Source organism: Hyla sarda, chromosome 2, assembly GCF_029499605.1.
Source record: "Hyla sarda isolate aHylSar1 chromosome 2, aHylSar1.hap1, whole genome shotgun sequence".
NCBI lineage: Eukaryota > Metazoa > Chordata > Amphibia > Anura > Hylidae > Hyla > Hyla sarda.
In genome coordinates this window covers 282,762,073-282,786,142 of record NC_079190.1, presented here as the reverse complement: position 1 = coordinate 282,786,142, position 24,070 = coordinate 282,762,073, and the positions used below count along the sequence as shown (strand labels likewise).

Below are 24,070 nucleotides of genomic sequence, written 5' to 3'. Positions count from 1 at the left end.
TTTTTTTGCGTTTGTCAGAACCGCTGTAAAATCAGCCACCCCTGTGCAAATCACCAATTTAGACATCAAATGTACATAGTGCGCTCTCACTTCTGAGCCCTATTGTGCGCCCGCAGAGCATTTTACTCCCACATATGGGGTATTTTCATACTCAGAAGAAATTGCGTTACAAATTTTGGGGGTCTTTTTTTCCTTTTACCTCTTGTGAAATATAAAGTATGGGGCAACACCAGCATGTTAGTGTAAAAAATTACTTTTTTTTTACAATAACATGCAAGTGTAGACCCCAACTTTACCTTTTCAGAAGGGGTAAAAGGGGAAAAAGCCCCCCAAAATTTGTTAGGCAATTTCTCCCGAGTATGGAGATACCCCATATGTGGCACTAAATTGTTGCCTTGAAATACGACAGGGCTCAGAAGTGAGAGAGTGCCATGCGCATTTGAGGCCCACATTAGGGATTTGCATGGGGACGGACCCGGATGCAAGAATTACACTTGCCTCCGATACCAAAATTACCCTACGGCAGTGTTTCCCAAACAGGGTGCCTCCAGCTGTTGTTTTAAAACAGCTGGAGGCTCCGTTTTGGTAACAGTGCTGCACCAGAAGTTTTTCATTTTTATTGGGGGGTAACTGTTTAGGGGTTTATGTATATTTAGTGTTTTACTTTTTATTTTGTGTTGGTGTAGTGTAGTGTTTTTAGGGTACATTCACACTGGTGGAGGTTTACAGCGAGTTTCCCGCTGGGAGTTTCAGCTGCAGCGGAAAATTTGCTGCATCTCAAACTTAATGAGAAACTCACTGTAAACTCAAAAATGTGCCTCCAGCTGTTGCATAACTACAACCCCCAGCATGCACAACTGCCAAAGAGCATGCTGGGAGTTGTAGTTGTGCCTTCTGCTGTTGCATAACAACAACTACCAGCATGCCCTTGTGTGCATGTTGGGAGCTGTTACTTAGCAACAGCAGGAGGCCAGCCTTACCTCCTGCTGCTGCGCAGTTGAGATCTGCCTGCCACTACTGCTGAGACCCCAGCCTCAGGTGAGGGCTCCTGGCACCCGCTCTCGCCCTCCGGAATAGGGGCAGAGCGGGTGCCGTTAGGGACACCCCCACTGCAGACGTCCTGATTCGTCGTTCGATAACGGCCAAAGAATCAGGACGATCGTGAGGTGGCACCAGTACCACCTCACTCCTGCTGCTAATGGATGATAGGTGCCAACTCGGACGGCACCTATCATCCTTTTTTTCCGGGTCACCGGGACCCGATTGACCCGGAATTGCCGCAAATCGCTGATCTGAATTGATTGGTGATTTGCGGCCATCGCCGGTGGGGGGTGTCTCAGGACCCCCCCAGGCGTTGTCACGGTATGCCTGCTGAATGATTTCAGCAGGCATCCCGGTCCGGTTCCCACCAGTCCTTAAGGATGGGGGATGCAGGGCATATGCATACGCCCTGCGTCCCCAAGGGATTAAAGCATACCCGTCAGATCCAATTTTATATATCATTCAGTGCCTAATTCTGACCATGTACATCTAATTTTTATGTGTCTAGTACCTTTACTTATTTTTTTTTTTATTACACTTTTAATTTAGCTCACTAGTCTGAAATCCTCTCAAAGGGAGGGGGCGTGGCCTCACTGTGCAGGTCTCCGCCCCCTCTGCTCACATCTCACCTAGCATTAGCAAAACTACAACTCCCAGCTTGTCCTCACTGACAGTAGCGGGACACAAGCTGACAGTGGGAGGAATTTTCCTCTAGCTGTGAGCCCTGTGCTCACAGCTGTCAATCAAGGAAGTGGGTCCATGATGTAGGTGATGATGCATGGACACAGCAGGACTAGTATGTGTCCAAGCAGGCAGGGGGACAGTTGTTTGACTGGCCTTTTCACTAGGAAATACTGAAAATGTTCTAATGAAAGCAATTGCAAAACCTATTTGTTTTGCATGCTTTACAAAATGTCAAAAGTTTTTGTATCTGACAGTGCCCATTTAAGTTATATAAATATGCTCACCATAACTCCATAAGGCATCCCAGCTGATTTTGGTTAAAAAATTAGTCCCCCATAGCCCCCATTAACAGCCTTTAAGAATCCTGTTGAGTCAGCAAAAAATTCCACACACTGGACTTGTTTCCTGTGTGAGCTGCAGGGAGGGGCTGCTGTGAAAGTGAGCGGGGGCTGAAGCTGTCAGCTCTCTGAGAAGGGAGAGTGAAGTGTTGTCTACGGTAGACGCTAGTCATCAGTGTGATAAGTTCTCCTGGACTTCCTGCCTGGAGAGAAACAGGGTATGTGCTCAGCAAAAATTACACTTCACATTGCAAAGTTATATAACGTTATTTATTTATTTTTTCAATAAATCAACTGATGCCAGAAAGTTAAACAGATTTGTAAATTACTTCTATAAAAAAAAAAAAATCTTAATCCTTCCAGTACTTATTAGCCGTTGAATACTACAGAGAAAATTATTTTCTTTTTAGAACACAAAGCTCTCTGCTGACATCACGAGCACAGTGCTCTCTGCTGACATCTCTGTCCATTTTAGGAACTGTCCAGAACAGCATATGTTTGCTATGGGGATTTTCTCCTATTCTGGACAGTTCCTGAAATGGACAGATATGTTAGCAGAGAGCACTGTGTCCCAAAAAGAAAATAATTTAGTATTGTAGTATTCACCAGCTAAGTACTGGTAGGATTAAGCTTTTTTAATAGAAGAAATTTACAAATCGGTTTAACTTTCTGGCACCAGTTGATTTAAAAAAAAAAAAAAAAGGTTTTCCACCGGAGTACCCCTTTAAGCCCTTAAATGAGTTATCCAGTATAGCAAAGCTTATCTAAGTGTAAAATCACAGGAGGTCTGGCCACTAGGACCCCCTGTGATCTCCCACCCAACGCATCGGCTCTCTGTATGAATGAAATGTGTCGACAACGAAACCCCCTCCATGCATCTCTACGAGAGAGGTGGAGATACAGCATTCTTGTATCTCCAGCTCACCCATAGAGATGCGAGTAGGGGGCGGGTCGGCCACAGCTTTGTTCTGTGGTGCACTTGCAACATAGCAGGTGAGCTCTGGCAGCCGAGGCCTCACCAATAGTGGCTGACATCAGTGAGCACGCTCATGTCCGCCTTTAACCCTATAGATACCGTGATCAATGCTGATCACGGCATGTATAGTGAAAATGGAGGTCTTATCGGACCCCTTTGATGAGCTCAAATGGCCACCGTAGGTCTCCTCCCCTCCCTCCGGTGGGCAGGATTACAGATGTTCTTGGGCAGCCTGGGGAGCCGGTCAGTACAAGAAGATCACCAGTAGTACTGATCAGTACTTTGATATTACATAGTACTGAACAGTACATAGGAAGCTAATAGAGATGAGCGAAGTTACAGTAAATTCGATTCATCACAAACTTCTTGGCTCGGCAGTTGCTGACTTATCCTGCATAAACTAATTCAGCTTTCAGGTGCTCCGGTGGGCTGGAAAAGGTGGATACAGTCCTAGGAAAGAGTCTTCTAGGACTGTATCCACCTTTTCCAGCCCACCGGAGCACCTGAAAGCTGAACTAATTTATGCAGGATAAGTCATCAACTGCCGAGCCGAGAAGTTTGTGACAAATCAAATTTACTGTAAGTTCGCTCATCTCTAGAAGCTAATGATTGCTATTAATAGTCCTCTAAGTGTAAAATATAAAAAATGTTTAAAAGTACATAACAGCCCCCCTTCCACCCCCAATAAAAATATGTCATCCCCATTAAATAAAAATATGTTTTTCCCCATTAAAAATAACATAACATAACATAACATTTTTTAATAAAGATAAATGTCCGAACTATAAGAATGTCATGTTTATTATCCCGCATGTTGAATGACCTAAATGTAAAAAAAAAATACCAAACACCAGAATTTAAAATGTATTTCACTTCATATGTCAGAATTTTTATTTTATTTTATATATGTATAACAGAGGACCCAACAGTGCAATAATTTGAAAAGAGGTATTCGCAGACTTGTTTCAGTCGTTATTTACTCTTTTATTTTCAAGTGGCATATTTTCAAATAGCATTACAGCCAATTCGATTTATTCAGAGTATGGAGCCATTGCACCCACGTCCATAGCCAAGCCTAACGCTACGTTTCGGGGAGGATCCCCTTAATCATGCGCACAGATGAGCACCTGGGGATGACTTAAGTACCCTTTACAAAACATCTCTGTATACATATTCATGCTGCGTGTTAAACATATTCTATAAATACACCAAAAGATGAGTAAAAGGTATTATCAAACAATAAATATATTATAGAAAAACTCTAAAATTGCATGATTCATTCAATCCTCCATCGTTTCTAAGACTACTTTCACACTATAAAATGTATCCGTTTTAAAGTTCCATTCAATGTTCCATTATAAAAACCCTGAAAATCTGCCATTAAACGGCCGTAAAAAAAAATCCCATATGGCCGTTAGAAAATGCCATTATAGTTTATGGGATTTTTACATTATCCATTTTAACACGTTATAGCCCGTTAATAATGCGCTATTTCTTCCTTTCGTTCTCCCGTCACAAAATAACGTCCGTTATTAATAACGGGCTATAACTGGTTAAAACCGATGATGTAAAAATCCCATAGACTATAATAGGATTTTCTAACTGCCGTATGGGATTTTGTAACTGCCATTTAACGGCCAATTTTCTGGGTTTTGATAACAGAACATTGAACGAATCTTTAGAACGGATACATTTTATAGTGTGAAAGCAGCCTAACATGTTTATCCAGTACGCTTCCCTTTGCCGTCTGTTCATGTCCTCATTCAGCGGTATCTCTTCCAAAATCAACCATCTAAGATCGGTCACATTATGATTGTTTTTAGCAAAATGACGTGTTACATAGGTTTCACCATGCTTTGCGTCTGCGCTGCATTCCTTTGTACAACAGTTTTTTTAATCATACTTTTATGTTCATTTAATCCGGTTTTAATATTTCTACTAGTTTGTCCGACACATTCCTTTCATAGGATGGTATACACTATCTCCTCGTAAAATCGCATTGCAATTAATGCATCCCAAACCAAAAATGTTTGTCTAGAAGTTTTAGATTAAAAACTTCTAGACAAACATTTTTGGCTTTAAAAAAAACAGGAACCTTTCCATGCTTGAGATGCGTTAATTGCAATGCGATTCTACAAGGAGATAGTGTATACCATCCTATGAAAGGAACTAAAATCAAGCTTAAGCTTTTTTGTGCCGTGATCTGTACTTTTTAATGATACCATATTACCATATTTACGTATATAAAACTTTTAATACTTTTTTTAATGATTTATTTTTTGAATAAAATGTTATAAAAAAAAGCAGCTATTTTGGCCTTTTTACGTTCACGCCGTTCACCATACGGTATCATTAACATTTTATTTTAATAGTTGGGATATTTACGCACGCGGCGATACCAAATATGTACATAAAATATTTTTTTTTACACTTTTGGGGGGGGGGGGTGAAATAGGGAAAACGGGACAATTTACGTTTTTATTGGGGGGAGGGGGTTTTCCAAATTAGTTTTTTACTTTTTTTTTCTTTTATTTTTACACTTTAATAGTCCCCATAGGGGAATATTTATAGCAATCATTTGCTTGCTAATACTGTTCAGTGCTATGCATAGGACATAGCACTGATCAGTATTATCGGTCATCTTCTGCTCGATCGCAGACCAGAGCAGAAGACCCGTGGAAGGCAGCAGAGGCAGGTGACGGACCTCCGTCTGCCGTTCTGGATGATCGGATCGCCGCGGCAGCGCTGCGGGCGATCAGATCATCCATTTTGGTGTCCGCAATGCTGCAGATGCCATGATCTGTATTGATCACGGCATCTGAGGGGTTAATGGCGAACATCCACGTGATCGTGCATGTCCGCCATTACGGGCGGGACCCTGGCTCCGATGCTCGCGGTTATGCACGTCCTGGTGCGTTAAGTACCAGCTCACCAGGATGTACATTTACGTCCGGCGTCGTTAAGGGGTACTCTGGTGAAAAAGGTTTTATTTTTATTTTTTTAATCAACTGGTGCCAGAAAGTTAAACAGATTTACTACAGAGGAATACTACAGAGGAAATTCTTTTCTTTTTTGAACACAGAGCTCTCTGCTGACATCACGAGCACAGTGCTATCTGCTGAAATCTCTGTCCATTTAAGGAACTGTCCAGAGCAGCATATGTTTTCTCCTACTTTGGACAGTTCTTTCCTGTGCTTCTGCCCCTCCCCCACCTCTCTCCTCAGGAACAGCAAGCAGCAGCTTTAGACCTGCAGCCCTGTCAAGCATGAAGTGGGTCCATGACAAAGGTGATGACAAGTGGACACAGCAGGTCTAGTATGTATCCCAGGAGGCAGGGGGTCAGTTCTGTGACTGGCTTTTTCAGTATGAAATACTGAAAAAAAATGTATGAAACCAATTGCAAAACCTATTGGTTTTGCATGCTTTACAACATTTCAATTTTTTTTTATATCTGACAGTGCCCATTTAAGCAGATATTAGATACATTCTGGATTGTTCAGCGTATAACTGATATTATTTACATAACAAATTAAGGCACATTTATGGAATTTGATCATATGAAAAGTTTAATTTAAAAGAAGCACATAGATTACAATATTATCAGATTAGAGATGCTTTTAAGGCCACACTAGATAAATCATGATTTGTTATTAAAACCCTTAGAGGGAGATTTATCAAAACCTGTGTAGAGGAAGAGTGGTGCAGTTGCCCATAGTAATCAACCAGATTGCTTCTTTAATATTTCAGAGGCCTTTTTAAAAATGAAAGAAACGATCTGATTTGTTGCTATGGGCAACTGCACCACTCTTCCTCTACACAGGTTTTGACAAATCTCCCCATTAGAGTTTTGGAAACCTTAAGGAGTACACTATGGAATTAAAAAAGACATTGCCTTTAAGATGTGAATGGAGCTAGTACCGGATTGGATCCTCTTAACCCTTTAAATGGGCACTGTCAGATACAAAAACTTTTGATATGTTGCAAACCATGCAAAACCAATAGGTTTTGCAATTGCTTTCGTTTAGAAAATTTTCAGCATTTCATACTGAAATAGCCAGTCAAACAACTGCCCCCCCTGCCTGCTTGGACACATACTAGTCCTGCTGTGTCCATGCGTCATACCCTATGTCATGGACACACTTCCTTGATTGACAGCTGTGAGCGCAGGGCTTGTGTCCCGCTACTGTCAGTGAGGACAAGCTGGGAGTTGTAGTTTTGCTAATGCTAGGGGAGATGTGAGCAGACAGCATACTGAGGGAGGGGGCGGAGACCTGCACAGTGAGGCCACGCCCCCTCCCTTTGAGAGGAATTCAGACTAGTGAGCTAAATTAAAAGTTTAATAAAAAATAAATAAAGGTGCTAGACACATAAAAATTACATGTACATGGTCAGGATTAGGTACTGAGTGATATATTAAGTTTTTTTTTTGTTGGATCTGACGGGTACGCTTTAAAGACAAAGCGTTCTTCTGTTTTTGCACTTTTGTTTTTTCCTCCTTATATTTTAAAAATCATAACCCTTTCAATTTTGCACCTAAAAATCCATATAATGGCTTATTTTTGGCTCCACCAATTCTACTTTGTAACGACATCAGTCATTACAATCTATGGCGAAACGGGAAAAAAAATCATTGTGCGACAAAATTGAAGGAAAAACTAAATTTTTTTATATTTGAGGGCTTCCGTTTCTATGCATTAAATTTTTCGCTAAAAATGACACCTTATCTTTATTCTGTAGGTCCATACGATTAAAATGATACCCTACTTATATATAGGTTAGATTTTGTGGAACTTTTGGAAAAAATCATAACTACATTCAGGAAAATTTATTTTACATTTAAATTGTCCTTTTCTGACCCCTATAACTTTTTTATTTTTCTGCATACGGGGCTAAATGAGGACTCATATTTTGCACCGTGATCTGAAGTTTTAATCAGTACCATTTTTGTTTTGATCGCTTTTTATTAATTTTTTTTATGGCATAAAAAGTGACCAAAAATACCATATTTTGGCCTTTGGAATTTTTTTTTAGTTCGGACATTTACACATGCGGCGATACCACATATGTTTATTTTTATTTTGTTTTTATATTTTTTATATGGAATTTTGGAAAAGGGGGGTGTTTTAAACTTTTAATAAGGAAGGGGTTAATGTATTGAACCACATTGATCTGTGTGATCTGCACTGGCGAGAGCCAGGACCTGCACAGAAGCAGAGGTAAGCCCTCCGGCTACCTCCACAGTGCCTCCCCCCCCCCCCCCTGCGATCGCACTGCGGGGGGGGGGGGGGGGGGGGGGGATCCACCCCACTGGACCACCAGGGAGAGTTTACGTCTTAGATGCCGCTGTCAACTTTGACAGTGGCGATCATAAGGGTTAATAGCCGGCCGCCCGCATGTCGGCTATTAACGCCGGCCCTCAGCTACTAGAATCAGCTGAGGGCTGGCCGGTATGACGTGGACTAGAGTCGGGAGCCCGTGTCATACCCGGTTAACGGCACGTGGACGAGTATACACGTCCATGGTCGTTAACCAGTTAATCCCTCAGATATACCTTCATTCTTCATGGCATACTTTCTACAAGGTACTTGAAGCATTTCTCAGATATTTTGCTCTATATAGACATGATGGCATCAAGCACTTGCTGCAGATTTCTCAGCAAAATATGTAATTCATAACTTAATATATTACTTGGGCAAATCTCCCATTCCATCACATCCCAAAGGTTCTCTACTGGATTGAGATCTGGTGACTGTAGTGGTCATTGGAGTACAGTGAACTAATTGTCATGTGCACGAAACCAGTTTGAGATGAAGTGAGCTTTGTGACATTGTGCATTATCCTGCTGGTAGTAGCTATTTGATGATGGGTACAGCAACAATACTCAGGTAGGCTGTCTTGTTTAAACAATTCCCAACTGGTACTTAGGTGCCCAAAGTGTGGCAAGAAAATGTCCCTCACATCATTATGCCACCACAAGCCTGAACTGTACATACTTGACAGAATGGATCCATGCTAAATGCACCGAGGGGCTGCCATGTGATTGGCTGATTAGCTATTTGTGTTAAAGTAACTGAGGAAAAAAAAAACTTTATTCTGTATTTCTTTATTAGAAATACTACTAAATTTGTTTGTGTTTTAGGCCACTTCCTGGTACTGACCAAAATCCTATGTGTGGACTGCTTTAGTTTTATTGTAAAGTGCAGATCATATACTGTTAGAAGATTGGGCAACTTGAGTACTCTTGTTTCTTCTCACATTTTCAAGATTTGTTTACTGTACTTAATCCTGTGAATGCAGGTGCTCACACAGACAGATTTTTCTAAATTTTTCTACATATTCTGACAGTCATGTGTCTGTAGGAAGATTATGGTGACCTCTAGTGGAGTATACATCATTTACAGAAGGTTTAGCGTTTATGAACCGGTCATAATACGAAGAGGATTTCTGCGAATTTAGACGTGGCATATTTTTCATGGATTCTGCAACGGAAATCTGTAGAACATTACAATATGGTGCTAATGAGTAGGGTTTTTGCAAACGCCATTCACATAATTTTTGCTAGAAAAATCGACGAACCAGGGCTATTAATAAGGTTAATTAAAGCTAATGGGGGGCAATTATCATACCTGCCCTTCACCTGGTGTAAAATTCTAGCAGGTGTAAATTGCATTTGAAATCTATGCCTGATCGCGGGAGTCCCGCTGCTGGGGACCCCCATGATCTTGCACGCGACACCCCGTTTGTAATCAGTCCCCGGAGCGTGTGTGCTCCGGGTCTGATTACCGGCGACCACAGGGCCGGCGGCGTGTGACGTCACCCTCCGCCCCTCAATGCAAGCCTATGAGAGGTGGCGTGACAGCCATCATGCCCCCTCCCGCAGGCTTGCATTGAGGGACGGAGCGTGACATCACACGGGGGCGGAGGCATGACGTCACACGCCGCCGGCCCTGTGGTCGCCGGTAATCAGACCCGGAGCGAACACGCTCCGGGGACTGATAACAAATGGGGTGCCGTGTGCAAGATCACGGGGGTTTCCCACGACATCACAATATTCCGGCCCCGTGATTCATCAGACCTCCGGAGCGATGTTCGCTCCCGAGGTCTGAATGATAGTGGCGTGCTGCATGAAAGATTGAGAGGGTCCCCGCGATCAGGCATCTTATCCGCTATCCTTTGGATAGGGGATAAGATGTCTAAGCACCAGAGAACCCCTTTAATAAATCCAGTGCAATCCTGCATTGACTGGGTTTTATTTTAAGACCAGCCTATGAAATACTGGTCTTGGTAAATCCCTCCTCTTAATCTTTATTGAGCACTGTTTCAAATCAGACATCTTCTAATGTCAAAACAATGGTAAAATAGGGGGACATCTAATGTGTATATGTAGGAAAATCCAATGTTATGAGAGCTTTATATGGCCCTATGGAAGCACTTGTCCTGATAGGTTTGACACTTACCTGAAGACTCTCCCTGTTAAAGCAGACTTCAGGTGGATAGATTCAGTTCTCTCAGTTTAGGTCCACAAAACACACTGGACAAACTGGGGGGGGGGGGGGGGGGGTGTTTGGTACAAATGCCAAAAGGTGTATAAAAAAATCCAGTGTGTTGGGAAAATGCGAAGTACACTGGGACTGGAAAAAGTAGATTCTAGATCATTTCTGACATTTCCCCCTTAAATGACCACATGTTTATCACAGCGAATCTTAAATGGATTGAATACCCTAGATTTTTCTTTACTGATTAGTAGAAGATACTGAAACATGTTTTTTCCCTAATGCTTTCAGTTTAGCTGCCATCTCACCTGGGTAGTTTTTTAACAGCATTTACAAATATGTTTTACAGCAAGTCCAATGAACATAGATAACAATAGATAGGACCTGACCTATTCTATGTGACCTTTTCAGAGGTGATTCTACAGGGAAGGGGATGCTTATCCGTGAGCAACAGCTACTATGTGTATGTCTTATCACCTTTTCGTTTTTCTTATGTCTGTGATAAGAAGGGCACTACTGGGAAGTAATCTGTACAGAACAGGAAGTCTCATATTGGTTTTAGGCCTAGTGGCCATAAACTGCACTTTTAGGTATACAGCGGTCCCTCAACTTAGAATGGCCTCAGGTTACAACATACAATGGTCTTTTCTGGACCATTGTAACTTGAATCCATACTAAACCTGCAATGTCACTAGCAGGCAGGATCAGCAAAATGTATGAATGGCTTGAAAAACTGACCAATCAGAATGGTTGTTTCACTTTTAAAACACGTATATTACTGAAAAGCATGAACTGACTGGCTGTCTGGTAGCGCCTCTCTATAGTACAGGGAGGTACTACATGTTCTGTACTACTCTTTACCTGTGCCAGGGTTAGAGGTTTCTTTAAAGCATTAGTGTCAATAGTAAGAAAAAAAAAATGCTTGTCAGTGTAGTAATGTGCACTAAGACCTGTATGCATAATAATATGCATGTGTTAAAGGGGTACTCCAGTGGAAAACTTTTTTTTTTTTTAATCAACTGGTGCCAGAAAGTTAAACAGATTTGTAAATTACTTCTATTAAAAAAATCTTAATTTTTCCAGTACTTAGCTGGAAATTAGTAATTAGCTGTTGAATACTACAGAGGAAATTCTTTTCTTTTTGGAACACAGTGTTCTTTGCTGACATCACGAGCACAGTGCTCTCTGCTGACATCTCTGTCCATTTTAGGAACTGTCTAGAACAGCATATGCTTGCTATGGGGATTTTAGTTCATAAAATGGACAGAGATGTCAGCAGAGAGCTCTATCTTCCAAAAAAGAAAATAATTTCCTCTGTAGTATTCAGCAGCTAATAAGTACTGGAAGGATTAAGATTTTTTAATAGAAGTAATTTACAAATCTGTTTAACTTTCTGGCACCAGTTGATTAAAAAAATAAAATAAAAAAAAAAGAGGTCCACTGGAGTACCCCTTTTAACCCCTTAAGGACGCAGGACGTAAATGTACGTCCTGGTGAGGTGGTACTTAACGCACCAGGACGTACATTTACGTCCTAAGCATAACCGTGGGCATCGGAGCGATGCCCGTGTCATGCGCGGCTGATCCCGGCTGCTGATCGCAGCCAGGGACCCGCCGGCAATGGCCGACGCCCGCGATCTCGCGGGCGTCCGCCATTAACCCCTCAGGTGCCGGGATCAATACAGATCCCGGCATCTGCGGCAGTTCGCCATTTAAATGAACGATCGGATCGCCCGCAGCGCTGCTGCGGGGATCCGATCATTCATAACGCCGCACGGAGGTCCCCTCTCCTTCCTCCGTGCGGCTCCCGGCGTCTCCTGCTCTGGTCTGTGATCGAGCAGACCAGAGCAGAAGATGACCGAAAACACTGATCTGTTCTATGTCCTATACATAGAACAGATCAGTATTAGCAATCATGGTATTGCTATGAATAGTCCCCTATGGGGACTATTCAAGTGTAAAAAAAAATGTAAAAGTAAAAGTAAAGAAAAAGTGAAAAATCCCCTCCCCCAATAAAAAAGTAAAACGTCCGTTTTTTCCTATTTTACCCCCAAAAAGCGTAAAAAGCATTTTTTATAGACATATTTGGTATCGCCGCGTGCGTAAATGTCCGAACTATTAAAATTAAATGTTAATGATCCCGTACGGTGAACGGCGTGAACGAAAAAAAATAAAAAAAGTCCAAAATTCCTACTTTTTTAATACATTTTATTAAAAAAAAAATTATAAAAAATGTATTAAAAGTTTTTTATATACAAATGTGGTATCAAAAAAAAGTACAGATCATGGCGCAAAAAATGAGCCCCCATACCGCCACTTATACGGAAAAATAAAAAAGTTAGAGGTCATCAAAATAAAGGGATTATAAACGTACTAATTTGGTTAAAAAGTTTGTGATTTTTTTTAAGCGCAACAATAATATAAAAGTATATAATAATGGGTATCATTTTAATCGTATTGACCCTCAGAATAAAGAACACATGTCATTTTTACCATAAATTGTACGGCGTGAAAACAAAACCTTCCAAAATTAGCAAAATTGTGTTTTTCGTTTTAATTTCCCCACAAAAATAGTGTTTTTTGGTTGCGCCATACATTTTATGATATAATGAGTGATGTCATTACAAAGGACAACTGGTCGCGCAAAAAACAAGCCCTCATACTAGTCTGTGGATGAAAATATAAAAGAGTTATGATTTTTAGAAGGCGAGGAGGAAAAAATGAAAACGTAAAAATTAAATTGCCTGAGTCCTTAAGGCCAAAATGGGCTGAGTCCTTAAGGGGTTAATATGTAAAATAGCTTTTGATCTATGTTTTACTGTAATGAGTCTTTCCAAATTTCTCTGAGAGGCTGGGAGCGTTTCCCCTGGAGTATGATGAGCTCCCCTCCTCCCTCCTCTCATTCCCCCTCCCCTTTCATGAGGTCGGCACAAATATTAAAACTTTTAACCTGAATGCATGCTCTATATAACTCTTAAGGCTGGGTTCCCATTACGTTTTCCCACATACTGGAGCGCATACGGCAGGGGAGAGCTAAAAACTTGCGCTCCCGTATGCCTTTCTATGCGCTCCCGTATGTAATTAATTTAATTGAGCCGACCGCAGTGAAACGTTCGGTCCGGTCGGCTCATTTTTGCCCCGTATGCGCTTTTACCCCTCACCTAAAACCGTGGTCGACCATATGGTCCAAGGACAGAAGAAAAATCTGTATTTTGTGCCCAAAAATATTTATATCCCTGAATCAGCCTTGTGCAAATACACAAGAAATAAGTTCATAAGATGACCAAAGACAAACCATTGTGCATATAAACATATAAATAATAGTTTAGCACCTTGTATTGCTTGTAACATGGCACAGAATGGAGATAACCACACCTCCCTCCCCTCTCCCCTCAGATATTTTGGTACTTTTCTTTGATGGACCCAAAAGGCTGGATTTGCAGGGTTCGTTTGCAAAATTAAAAAGACAGAGAGCCCTAGCAGCCATTTTTTTTAAACCCTTTTTTAAACACTAGATGGGGGTGGCTTCATTTTACTTTTTTTTGTGACACTGTGTACTGTTCAGGACCCTGAAGAAGCTCCTGTTCTCTACATAGACCGTGAGAAAGAGCTGCTGAAAGCTGTAAATCACTATTATTTACTGGACTGGCTTTATCTGTATTAGTAATCTACTTATTTTTCTTTTAATCCTCACCTATTTTTGGATTACATTTTGGGTTTTCAGAACAAATTACTATGTTTCTATATAGTTATGATATCATGATACAATGGTTTCAACATAGAATGGTCAGGACATCCAATTAATATTGTAACTTGAGGGACCACTGTATTTTAAAATATAGATGGTAAAAAAAAATTTGGGGAAAAAAAATCACCAAATTAAAATAGAAATAAATAAAATATTTGTCTATCTTAATTGTACACAAGCGATAAGGCGAGAAATAGAAACCTAGATGCATACAGGTTGTAATGAATCCACCACTATACTATAGCCACAATACTGGTAGCTGTGCATGCTAAATTGTACTATAATATATACTATGTGCCCTAACAGATAGCCACCAATCTCATACAAAGCCTCATACAAAAAAGTAGATGGTAAATCCACTGCCCTTAATTATGATGATATCCAATGAAGCAGAAAAGATGTGAGCCAGCTATGAAAAAAATGCATGTAATGCACCCAAATGAGATGATCTGCTTAGCTTTCTTACAAGTTCTTTTACAATGTATTTTGTCTACCATTACAGGGAAACTGACAGCTGATTCACCTACACTAAACCCAATACAGGGTTATAGTGTGGGTGAACAGATTACAATGAGAGTTTAGTGAGGGTGAACTGGCTTGTAATTCCCTTCAACGCAGCGTGAATAACAGAAAGTGGGAGGGTCAAAAGAACGCCAACTTTGTTGAATTACCACCATGGCTGCCTGCAGCAAGTAACTCATCAGGGACTTTTTGTAGGTTGAGTGGGACATGTCAAACATTGATAGTAAGGTTGCCTCAGGTGAGCTCGGGACCGTCTGCCTGTCTGTGACTTCACGGATGGTACGAAGGACAGTGGGACAAAATGCAGATAGGGAAGAGCACGACCATCAATTATGAGAATGCATCCCTTCCGAAAAGCCACAGTGCCAACAGGTTTCTGCGACCCCTGGGTACCATCGATGAAGCTGGACAGGGGCTTGGTACCAATGAGCAGGGATTTTATAATAGTGTGGGTGAACAGATTACAATGAGAGTTTAGTGAGGGTGAACTGGCTTGTAATTCCCTTCAACGCAGCGTGAATAACAGATTTATTTCCTGTTTTGTTTTGTGTTTTTTTTTTTTTTTTTTTTCAATTAACTGTATTTGTCACTTTCTTCACAGGAGCTCCATTGGATTTCACCTTTAATGTAAAATTTTATCCACCTGACCCTGCACAACTTACAGAAGATATAACAAGGTAATAGCATCACGAAAATTTTTTATATGTGTTAGGGTGGGGGAAAATAAGCATTCTCTCCTGCCCGATCCTCCACCACCGCCATTCTGACTTCTTCCGGTCCTCACTAATCATAGCTGCTTCCTGTAACCCATTGACAGGAACTAACCCACAGGAACTAATGTTTATCAAGTCACTGGCCAAACTGGGGTCAACACATCACAGGAAGCCGTGGGAACGACAGTGGGGGTGGTGGTTAGGGATACTTTGTGCAGTTGAGTATGCCACCTTTTATTTTTCCATCACCCTGACTCAGTTTTAAATGTTTTAAATTTTTTGTGATCACACTAGTTTTATGGCTTGTGTTTATATTAAAGTCATAACAGCTGTGATAGATCATTCTGATGGAGCCAAATGGACACTGTCTTAACACATTATTTTCTATTGTCTTGTAAAAAGAACAAGGAAAAGAAAAAACCAACAGGGATGGCATACACAACAGGTAAACAGGAAGCACAAAAATCCAATTCACAAAAGGATAATACTGTGATGAGATATAGGTAGTGCAGAATAAGTATAAAATTACAGTCATCCAACAAGGGGAAACTGTGGGCAGAGGGCCTCTTTAAAATAACAGTAATGTGTGAAAAACGCTAAAGAACAGCAAAGCTAGATATAATCTATCCATCTAAATTAGGTTAAGCGGAGAACAAAATGCAAGGGACTACAGGGTGGACACAGACAAGACTATACAAGCAAAGGGGGGAGGGGGGGGGGAGGAGGAAGGAAAGTGGGAAGGGGGTGACGATCATGGGGCCACCGAGGGACTGGAGTCAGAGAGTGCGGTATCCTGGGGAGGACTGAAAGGATTGCCAGACAAGCCATGTTCGGCTACAGCAATCAATCTCTGCAGCGGTCAAGGCGATCAGTTCTTCAATACATTGCAAGTAAGCTATCTCCTTGAGCCACTCTGCAATAGTGGGAGGATCAAAAGAACGCCTGCCTGCAGCAATTAACTCATCAGGGACTTTTTGTAGGTTGAGTGGGACATGTCAAACATTGATAGTAAGGCTGCCTCAGGTGAGCTCAGGACCGTCTGCCCGTCTGTGACTTCACGGATGGTACGAAGGACAGTGGGCCAATATGCAGATAGGGAACAGCACGACCATCAAATATGAGACTGCATCCCTTCCAAAAAGCCACAGTGCCAACAGGTTTCTGCGACCCCTGGGTACCATCGATGAAGCTGGACAGGGACTTGGTACCAGTGAGCAGGGATTTTATAATTGGTTTCCTGTGCCCTATTAGCAATCACTGACTTATGAGAGAGATGGAAGCACTTCTGCCACTGGGTAGACGAGATAGCCTATACAGGAAGCCTTATGCGTGTGGAGTGGAGGGAGGTGTTAGACATACTGTTTCAAAGGGGGTTAAGCCACAGTGTAACTTGTTGTGGGATTTAACCGAAAATAACATGTTGATTTTTGATTAAAAATAAACAATCCCAACTGCTTCCTTTAAATCCCAACAAATCCCCCAAGCTGTAACCTCAACTACAATTAGAAGGATAGCAAATGGAGTTTGACTTATGGTTTAAACTACACAGGGTTGGTTTCCAGTTTGTAACCTTGTAGACACATACCGGTAGTTTAATTTATCCTGCCATTTAGCTCCCAGTGCTATGCTATTTGTGCACCATCTACTAATGTGAATGGAAGTTATGCGAATTTCGTAAACAGCCAACTCAGCTGTTTTTAGCACCCGGCAATCTTCATGGCCACAAACAGGCTGAAGATGTGGGGTAGCCATAACGTATATTGTATAAAAGAACCTTGTCTTCACCTATGCTGCCCAAACCATGAGTCATTGGCGTGGTCCCTGGTTGCTTTTTTCCTGGCACACTGGCCTTGAATGATGGATCACTTTCTGTTAAGATATATGCATAGATCTATCAATCAAGGCTGACGTGGCAGACAGAATCTCCCGTGGACTACCCCATTGCCTTGTGGTTTAGAAAGCATGAAGGCAAATACAGTTGTGCAAGCTTTGAAGTGTACCTGTCATTTAAAAGAACTTTTGACATGTCACAAACACATGTCAATGGTTTTAATTGGTTGGAATCTTGGTGCGAAGTGTCCCACACGTTATTAAACAAGTGGAGAGAAGTGCACACTTAAGCACTTCACTCCCTGGCTTGCAGTGATCTCTGTCTAGCAGCAATAGATGGCACCATTATAGGTCTATGGGGTCATTTAGTGATCGCTGTGAGTCTAGAAGTGCACCCTTCTCGTTTTAATGATCGGGTGGGGGGGTCCTAACAATGAGACCTAGACCAATGAATACTTTTGACATGTCTGTGTGATGTGCTAACAAACCAATTACAGCTGCACACTCCTAGCACAAAGCTATATGTATAATTTGACACGTTTAATTTCAGTACTGCTATAGAGAAAATAAGAGAGGTTCTTAGCATACTTTTTAGCCAAACAGTGTGTACAATCCCATCATGGTAAGGTGACCTCATGTGGGACAGAACCTACCCTATAGATATGCCTCTAATGGGCTAGCAATTTCTGGGCATGTAAGATCCAGATACTCCCTGCTTAAAGGAGTAGTCCAGTGGTGATTCAGTGGTGAGCAACTTATCCCCTATGCTAAGGATAGGGGATAAGTTGCAGATCGCGGGGGGTCCGACCGCTGGGGCCCCCTGCAATCTCCTGTACGGAGCCCCGACAGCCCGCGGGAAGGGGGCGCGTCGACCTCCGCACGAGGCGGCGGCCGACACGCCCCCTCAATACAACTCTATGGCAGAGCCGAAGCGCTGCCTTCGGCAATCTCCGGCTCTGCCATAGAGATGTATTGAGGGGGCGTGTCGGCCGCCGCCTCGTGCGGGGGTCGACACTCGCTATCTCTGCGGAGAGCCGGGGCCCCGTACAGAGAGATCGCAGGGGGCCCCAGCGGTCGGACCCCCCGCGGTCTCAAACTTATCCCCTATCCTTAGGATAGGGGATAAGTTTTTCACCACTGGACTACCCCTTTAAGTGGAGGGGATAAGTGGAGTGCATGACCCAAGATGGAGTGCATGAGTCTTATCGTCGGCATCTCGCTGGAAAAAAATATGATGACATATACTGTTCTGGCAACTGGAAATTGTGTAGATAAGGGCCCCTGGGTGTGGGTGGGATAACTTCATTTAGGAGTGTATGAACTGAGCATTGGGGCGCTACTTGTCACTAAGGTAGCTGCAATGTAACACCTCATTTCCCTGAATATTGTTTTTGCTTATTTTGTTCTTGATCAAAATATAAGTGTAAATACTTTTTTTTTAATGGTGAGAATACCCACACTACAACAGTGATGCAAAATAAAAATGCTAAATATATTGTTAGTAATTAAATTATTTCAGTAGTTTCACACATAATCCCTCACTATTGTTATGTTTATAGCTCGATGTCTAAAGTTATGACTTGTAGTTCAATTTTAGCTTTCTGGTCGGGCATGCCCAGTTGCAGCAGTAGTAGTTATAGGGGGTAGAGCTATTTATCTATGCAACAGCAGATCAGAACTAATATCAGTGGGGCCATCTAGTGAAGCTGAACAGAGATCGTTAAGAGATCGAGGAGTGGGTGGGCGGGGGTCTCGACACTGAGAACTAGACCAATGAAAACCTTTGACATGTCTCTGTGATGTGCAAACAAAAAAATAAGCGCAGCACACTGCAGATCAAGTTGCTCTAAAAACGTGTTACACAGACTAAACTTAATTAAGAAATATTGTCGCACACCTCCCACAGTCATTGGACCAATTAAATTGGACACACATTGTACAAGCAAAGTCAGACAGATATATTCATGTGAACAAATACAGGGAAAAAAAAGGGAAAAAGTGCATATGTAAACAAAGAAATACACTTTTAATTTAGTCACAAAACATACATTGTTATAATACTTTCATTGTGACATTTCAGAATGTTTTTGTGTAACACTACTTTATACAGACAGACTAGTATGGAGGCTTACACAATTTTGTCATCCATAACACGATTCAGTATGGCACATATACACCATAAATAATATCAGACCACAATTATATGAACCATAGGGTTGACCCAAAATCATATCATTATCAGCAAACTAACAGCAATGCCTGAAAACAAAACGCACAGACATGGAGGGAATAGCAGAACACATTACAGAACCAAAAAGATTTTTTATTTTTATTTTATTCTATCTCTTATTTTTATACTTACTGATTTTATTCATATACATAATTAATATGTTTTACTATTTCTGGTGATTCAAATACTGAAATCCCTAATAGTCCATACATCATATCCACTAGCTATATAAAAAAAAAAGGTCACGAAAACAGTCAGGTGTGAACCGAGAACTCAGTAATGGAACATCGCATTTTCAGTGCCATGCCTTGAAACCAACACAAACAGTGTGTTAAAATGTGTCACATCTGTTAAATGTTTATGAAAATGCACCTTAAGCGAATTAGTAGTGCTCTCTACATACTGCTTCTTACATGCTGTGCAAGAAATAAGATAAACCACATATTTAGTGATGCAATTTATATATTGTGGTATCATATATGATTGATTAGTTACATAAGAAGTAAAACGTTCAGGACTTTGCATATATTGACAACATGTACATTGTGTATGTCCACATTGGTACGATCTTGTGTGCTTTAAGCATTATTCTAAGGTAAAGTCCTAAGCATGCTGGGCGACACTGACTGGCCCAATGTAGGTGCCCTCTTTGCAACACATCTAAAGTTCTGCAGTGAAAGAATAGGTCGGATCAGACGGAATAATTATACCAAATTTACCTATGATGCCACAAATGAAAGCTTGTACTAAATGGGTGAAAAAAAACAATAGAGCTACTATTCCCTTCGCACCAATAATAGCCCTATGTTTTTTTTCACCCCATTTAGTACGAGCTTTCATAATATTTGTGGCATCATTTGTAAATTTGTTGCAGAAAGTTTTTATGTGTTTAGTGTCTAATAAGTGTTAAGCCTATCGGGCTGTATTTGTGGGAGGGGCGTTGGATATTTAACGCACACCGCCCTTCCCACAGGTGCGTACGTTGCGTTTGGCGGTGCTTTCAGTTCACTGGGGCATCGCTGTGAGCTCGTGCGCTCTGGAGGAGGGAAGTGTGTTGCGGTTCTGTGGCTGACGTGTTCATTACTTCACGTTCTGCAGTCTGGTAAGTGCCGGTCTCCGGCTACATGTTTTATTTATGCCCGCGTTTGTTACCCCCATGGGATGAACTGAATGACATTTTTTTTTTTACACTCAAATGAGAATACTTAAAGGATAGATGTTGAATTATTTTCATGTACTGATTTGCGTACTGTGTATATTTACATCATGTGTATGCTTATTAGGGAAGAGCAAACCTAATCCGATGAATCCGAATTCGTTACGAATTTCAGGAAAAATTTGAATTGTAACAAATGCAAATATTGCCGCGAATAGATCATGCAAATCTCTTAATTAAACTCTATTTAGTGCGGTCCAGGCTCCAAGGCATCTAAAATGGTGGATCAACATGTGAAGGCATGGGGCAAGGAATCCTGGGAAGGTGGGAACAAGGGTCGACGGGATAACCCTGAATCACATGCAGCATGCAGCCCATCAGCAGCCAGCCACTCCTGTGATGTCACAGCCCTATATAATCGGCAGCCATCTTGCTGCCAATCACATCAGCGTTCTATTACGGAGAGAGAGGGACAGACAGCAGTGTGTGTTGCACAGAAAAGCTTTTTTTACAGCAGCAATTCACCTCAAGCCCAAATCCAGCCTAGAAGCACTGACAGGGAAGGGAATGAGATTGAGAGAGAGAGTGCAATTGTTTGTGTAGTACACAGCGACTGAGTGCTGCAGCACTGGTGTGTACAACAACTGGAAAGGTAATAGTAGCCAGCCAATTAGGGTGAGCAGAGCACTAAAAGCATATTGTTCTCTATTAAGTGTAACCTGTGCATACATCTAAGTGGTGTGCAATTTTGTTCCTGTTAAAGTCTCAAGGGCCGAGATACTGTGAAAGGCCAGCCAAAAGTACACACCTGCTGGTGTTGTAGACAAATACTGTTTTAAGCATATTGTACTCCCCTCATATACGCACTAAGCATGTCAGGCAGAGAAGTATCAGGACATGCACAGATGACTGGCAGAAGGCTTAATTCATCAGGCAGAGGTTGCAGCAGACTAGGGGTGAGTGGCAGCACGAGTCGCAGCAAGAGGCCTGAGCTCCCGATATCAGCTAGCCGTCGTGTCTCGACCAGCAACCTATCTGCAGTCATCGATTGGTTAACATGGTCATCCACTTCATCACAAGTGACATCTGACATCTCCCAGTCAACAGTCGGTGGGTTCCTCAGACACAACTCTTAGTTGGCATGGCCTGGGAGTAGTCCCTGTCCTCCTATTGCCTCTGTCCTATGGTGTTCCCTCCCCCACAGAAGTATCTTATGCTGTGGGTTCAGCTCCACTATTAAGTGAGGACGATCTACTAAAGGACAGTCAGCAGCTACTGCCCAGCCAACAAGTGGAAGAGAAATCCGCCGCTTTCTCTGCTAGGTGGGCAAATAGTGATGAGGAGAGTGGCGTGGGAGGTGGTGTTGCAAGCGTTCAGGCTCCTGAAGCAGACACTGTTGAGGAACCTGAGGAGGACATGAGTGACGTGCAGACACAACTCGATGATTATGAAGCCGATCGCACTTGGGAGCCGGGTGCAGAAGGAGCTTCATCATCATCAGGAGAAGAGGGTTCCAGGTTGACCGGGCAGCAGCTGGGCCAGAAAGGTAGTAGCATGGTTTGCTGGTTTGCAGTCAGCATGGTGGCAGAAGTGGAAAGTCTGGAGCCAAACGTGCCCGAGGCAGACCACCTGCTTCGCGGCAGCCTACCTTCCCATAAGGGTGTGGAACAGGGGGTCCTGGAGTCGGCGGCAGGAACAGTCAATCTGTGCGGACTGTAGGTGGGAAAATCATCTACTCGACAGTGTGGCAGGATGTTAACCTGGCAACATGAAAGATGTGTCGGCAGAAGGTGAAGCATGGCCAGGGTCCCAATGTTGGCACCACAGCCCTGCGTCAACATATGCAGCATCACCATAAAAAGCGGTCTGGGAGGGGGGGGTGTCTGGTAATGGCCGCGTGAGGACGTGTTCCTGAGAGCTCCCGCCAGCCGTCTGCTTTCTCACCCTGCTGCTGCTTTCTATATGGGGCGATCCCACAAAAAAAACCAAGGGGCAACCTGCTGCTGTGCCCCCGTCACCCCTGATGGACATAGAAAGTTATTTTACGCGGTCCCAGCACCTCTGGACGGGGACCGCGCCACAGCCTGGGGAGACCGGCGCCATCTTGGAGCGGGCCACGCAGGAGACCTGCTCCTCTCAACTAGTTGCAGCGGAGCCTGCCGGCACTGGAGTGAGGGCACGGGCCCCTGGTGCTGTGGAGGATCGCTCCGGCTCGGGGTCCTCGTCCTCGATCATGCCCAGGATCCCACCTCCCCTGTCGTGAAGTGGGAAGCAGCTAAGTGTGTGCTCTGTGGCACGTTTATTAAACACTGCACCCATCTTAAACGGGAAAAGGCAGTCGCCCTGAAGAGGGCTCTAGGCCGGGTAGTGGAATTAGAACTAGCCCACAAGCGCACACTCTCTTCTACTGTCCTGGGAGACCTTTTGCTGGCAAGGCAGGAAGCCAGGCGTTTGCTGGATGCCTCCTCTAAGCGTGCTCTCCATCTCTGCCATAGTAAATTCTACGAGTTTGGGAATAAGAGTGGGCATATGTTGGCTAGGGCACTGCGGGAACGTTGGGCTAAATCCCATATTCCCTGTCTCAAAACTTCAGGTGGGGGGCGGGTTCACACCACTCCTGAGATAGCTGACACCTTTTGTAAGTTCTATACGGACCTGTATCATCTACCTCCTACTACCTGTTCTGGCCCTGGGTCAGGCTTTTTCCCTGCTCCTAACCTACCCAGTCTCCCCTCTGATAATATCGGAGAGCTGGACGCTCCGTTTTTACAAGAGCAACTGTTGGGGGTCATTGCCTCCTTACCTGGGGGAAAGAGCACTGGCCCTGATGGCTTCACCGCAGGATTTTACAAAGCGTTTGGCGAACGCCTTGCCCCGCTGCTGTTGAAAGCCTTTAATGAGGTTGGCCCTGATATGCCTTTTCCCCCCAAATCCACGCTAGCCCATGTGGCAGTCCTCCCTGAACCGGGCAAAGACCCACAACTGTGCTCCAGCTACAGGCCCATTTCATTGCTAAATGTGGATTTGAAAATTTTTGCCAAGCTTTTAGCTAACAGGCTTGGCCCTCATTTGCCTGCAGTTCTCCATCCTGATCAAGTGGGCTTTGTCCCAGGGAGGGAGGCCCGCGATAATACCCTTAAAACGTTGGGCATTATTCATCATGCTCGCTCCCGTGGAATTCCCTTAATGATCCTCTCCCTCAACGCTAAGAAAGCATTTGACTGCATATCTTGGTCATCCCTGCAAGAGACTCTTAGTGTAGCCGGCCTGGGCCCTGGTATAACCTCTAAGATAATGTCCCTTTATCACTCCCCCTTTGCCCGACTGCAACGTAATGGCT

At 42.9% G+C, this 24,070-nt stretch overlaps 1 protein-coding gene across 19 annotated transcripts in view; it reads left to right on the top strand.

Annotated features, from left to right (window-relative positions):
• The window catches only part of EPB41 (erythrocyte membrane protein band 4.1), a 201,245-nt gene that overhangs the window by 90,704 nt on the left and 86,471 nt on the right, over positions 1–24,070 (top strand). For all 19 annotated transcript variants that reach the window (XM_056557271.1, XM_056557272.1, XM_056557269.1 and 16 more), the window contains exon 6: positions 15,403–15,478. In XM_056557271.1, coding sequence (XP_056413246.1) covers positions 15,403–15,478 — 76 coding nt within the window. The remainder of the gene's footprint in view (positions 1–15,402; positions 15,479–24,070) is intronic.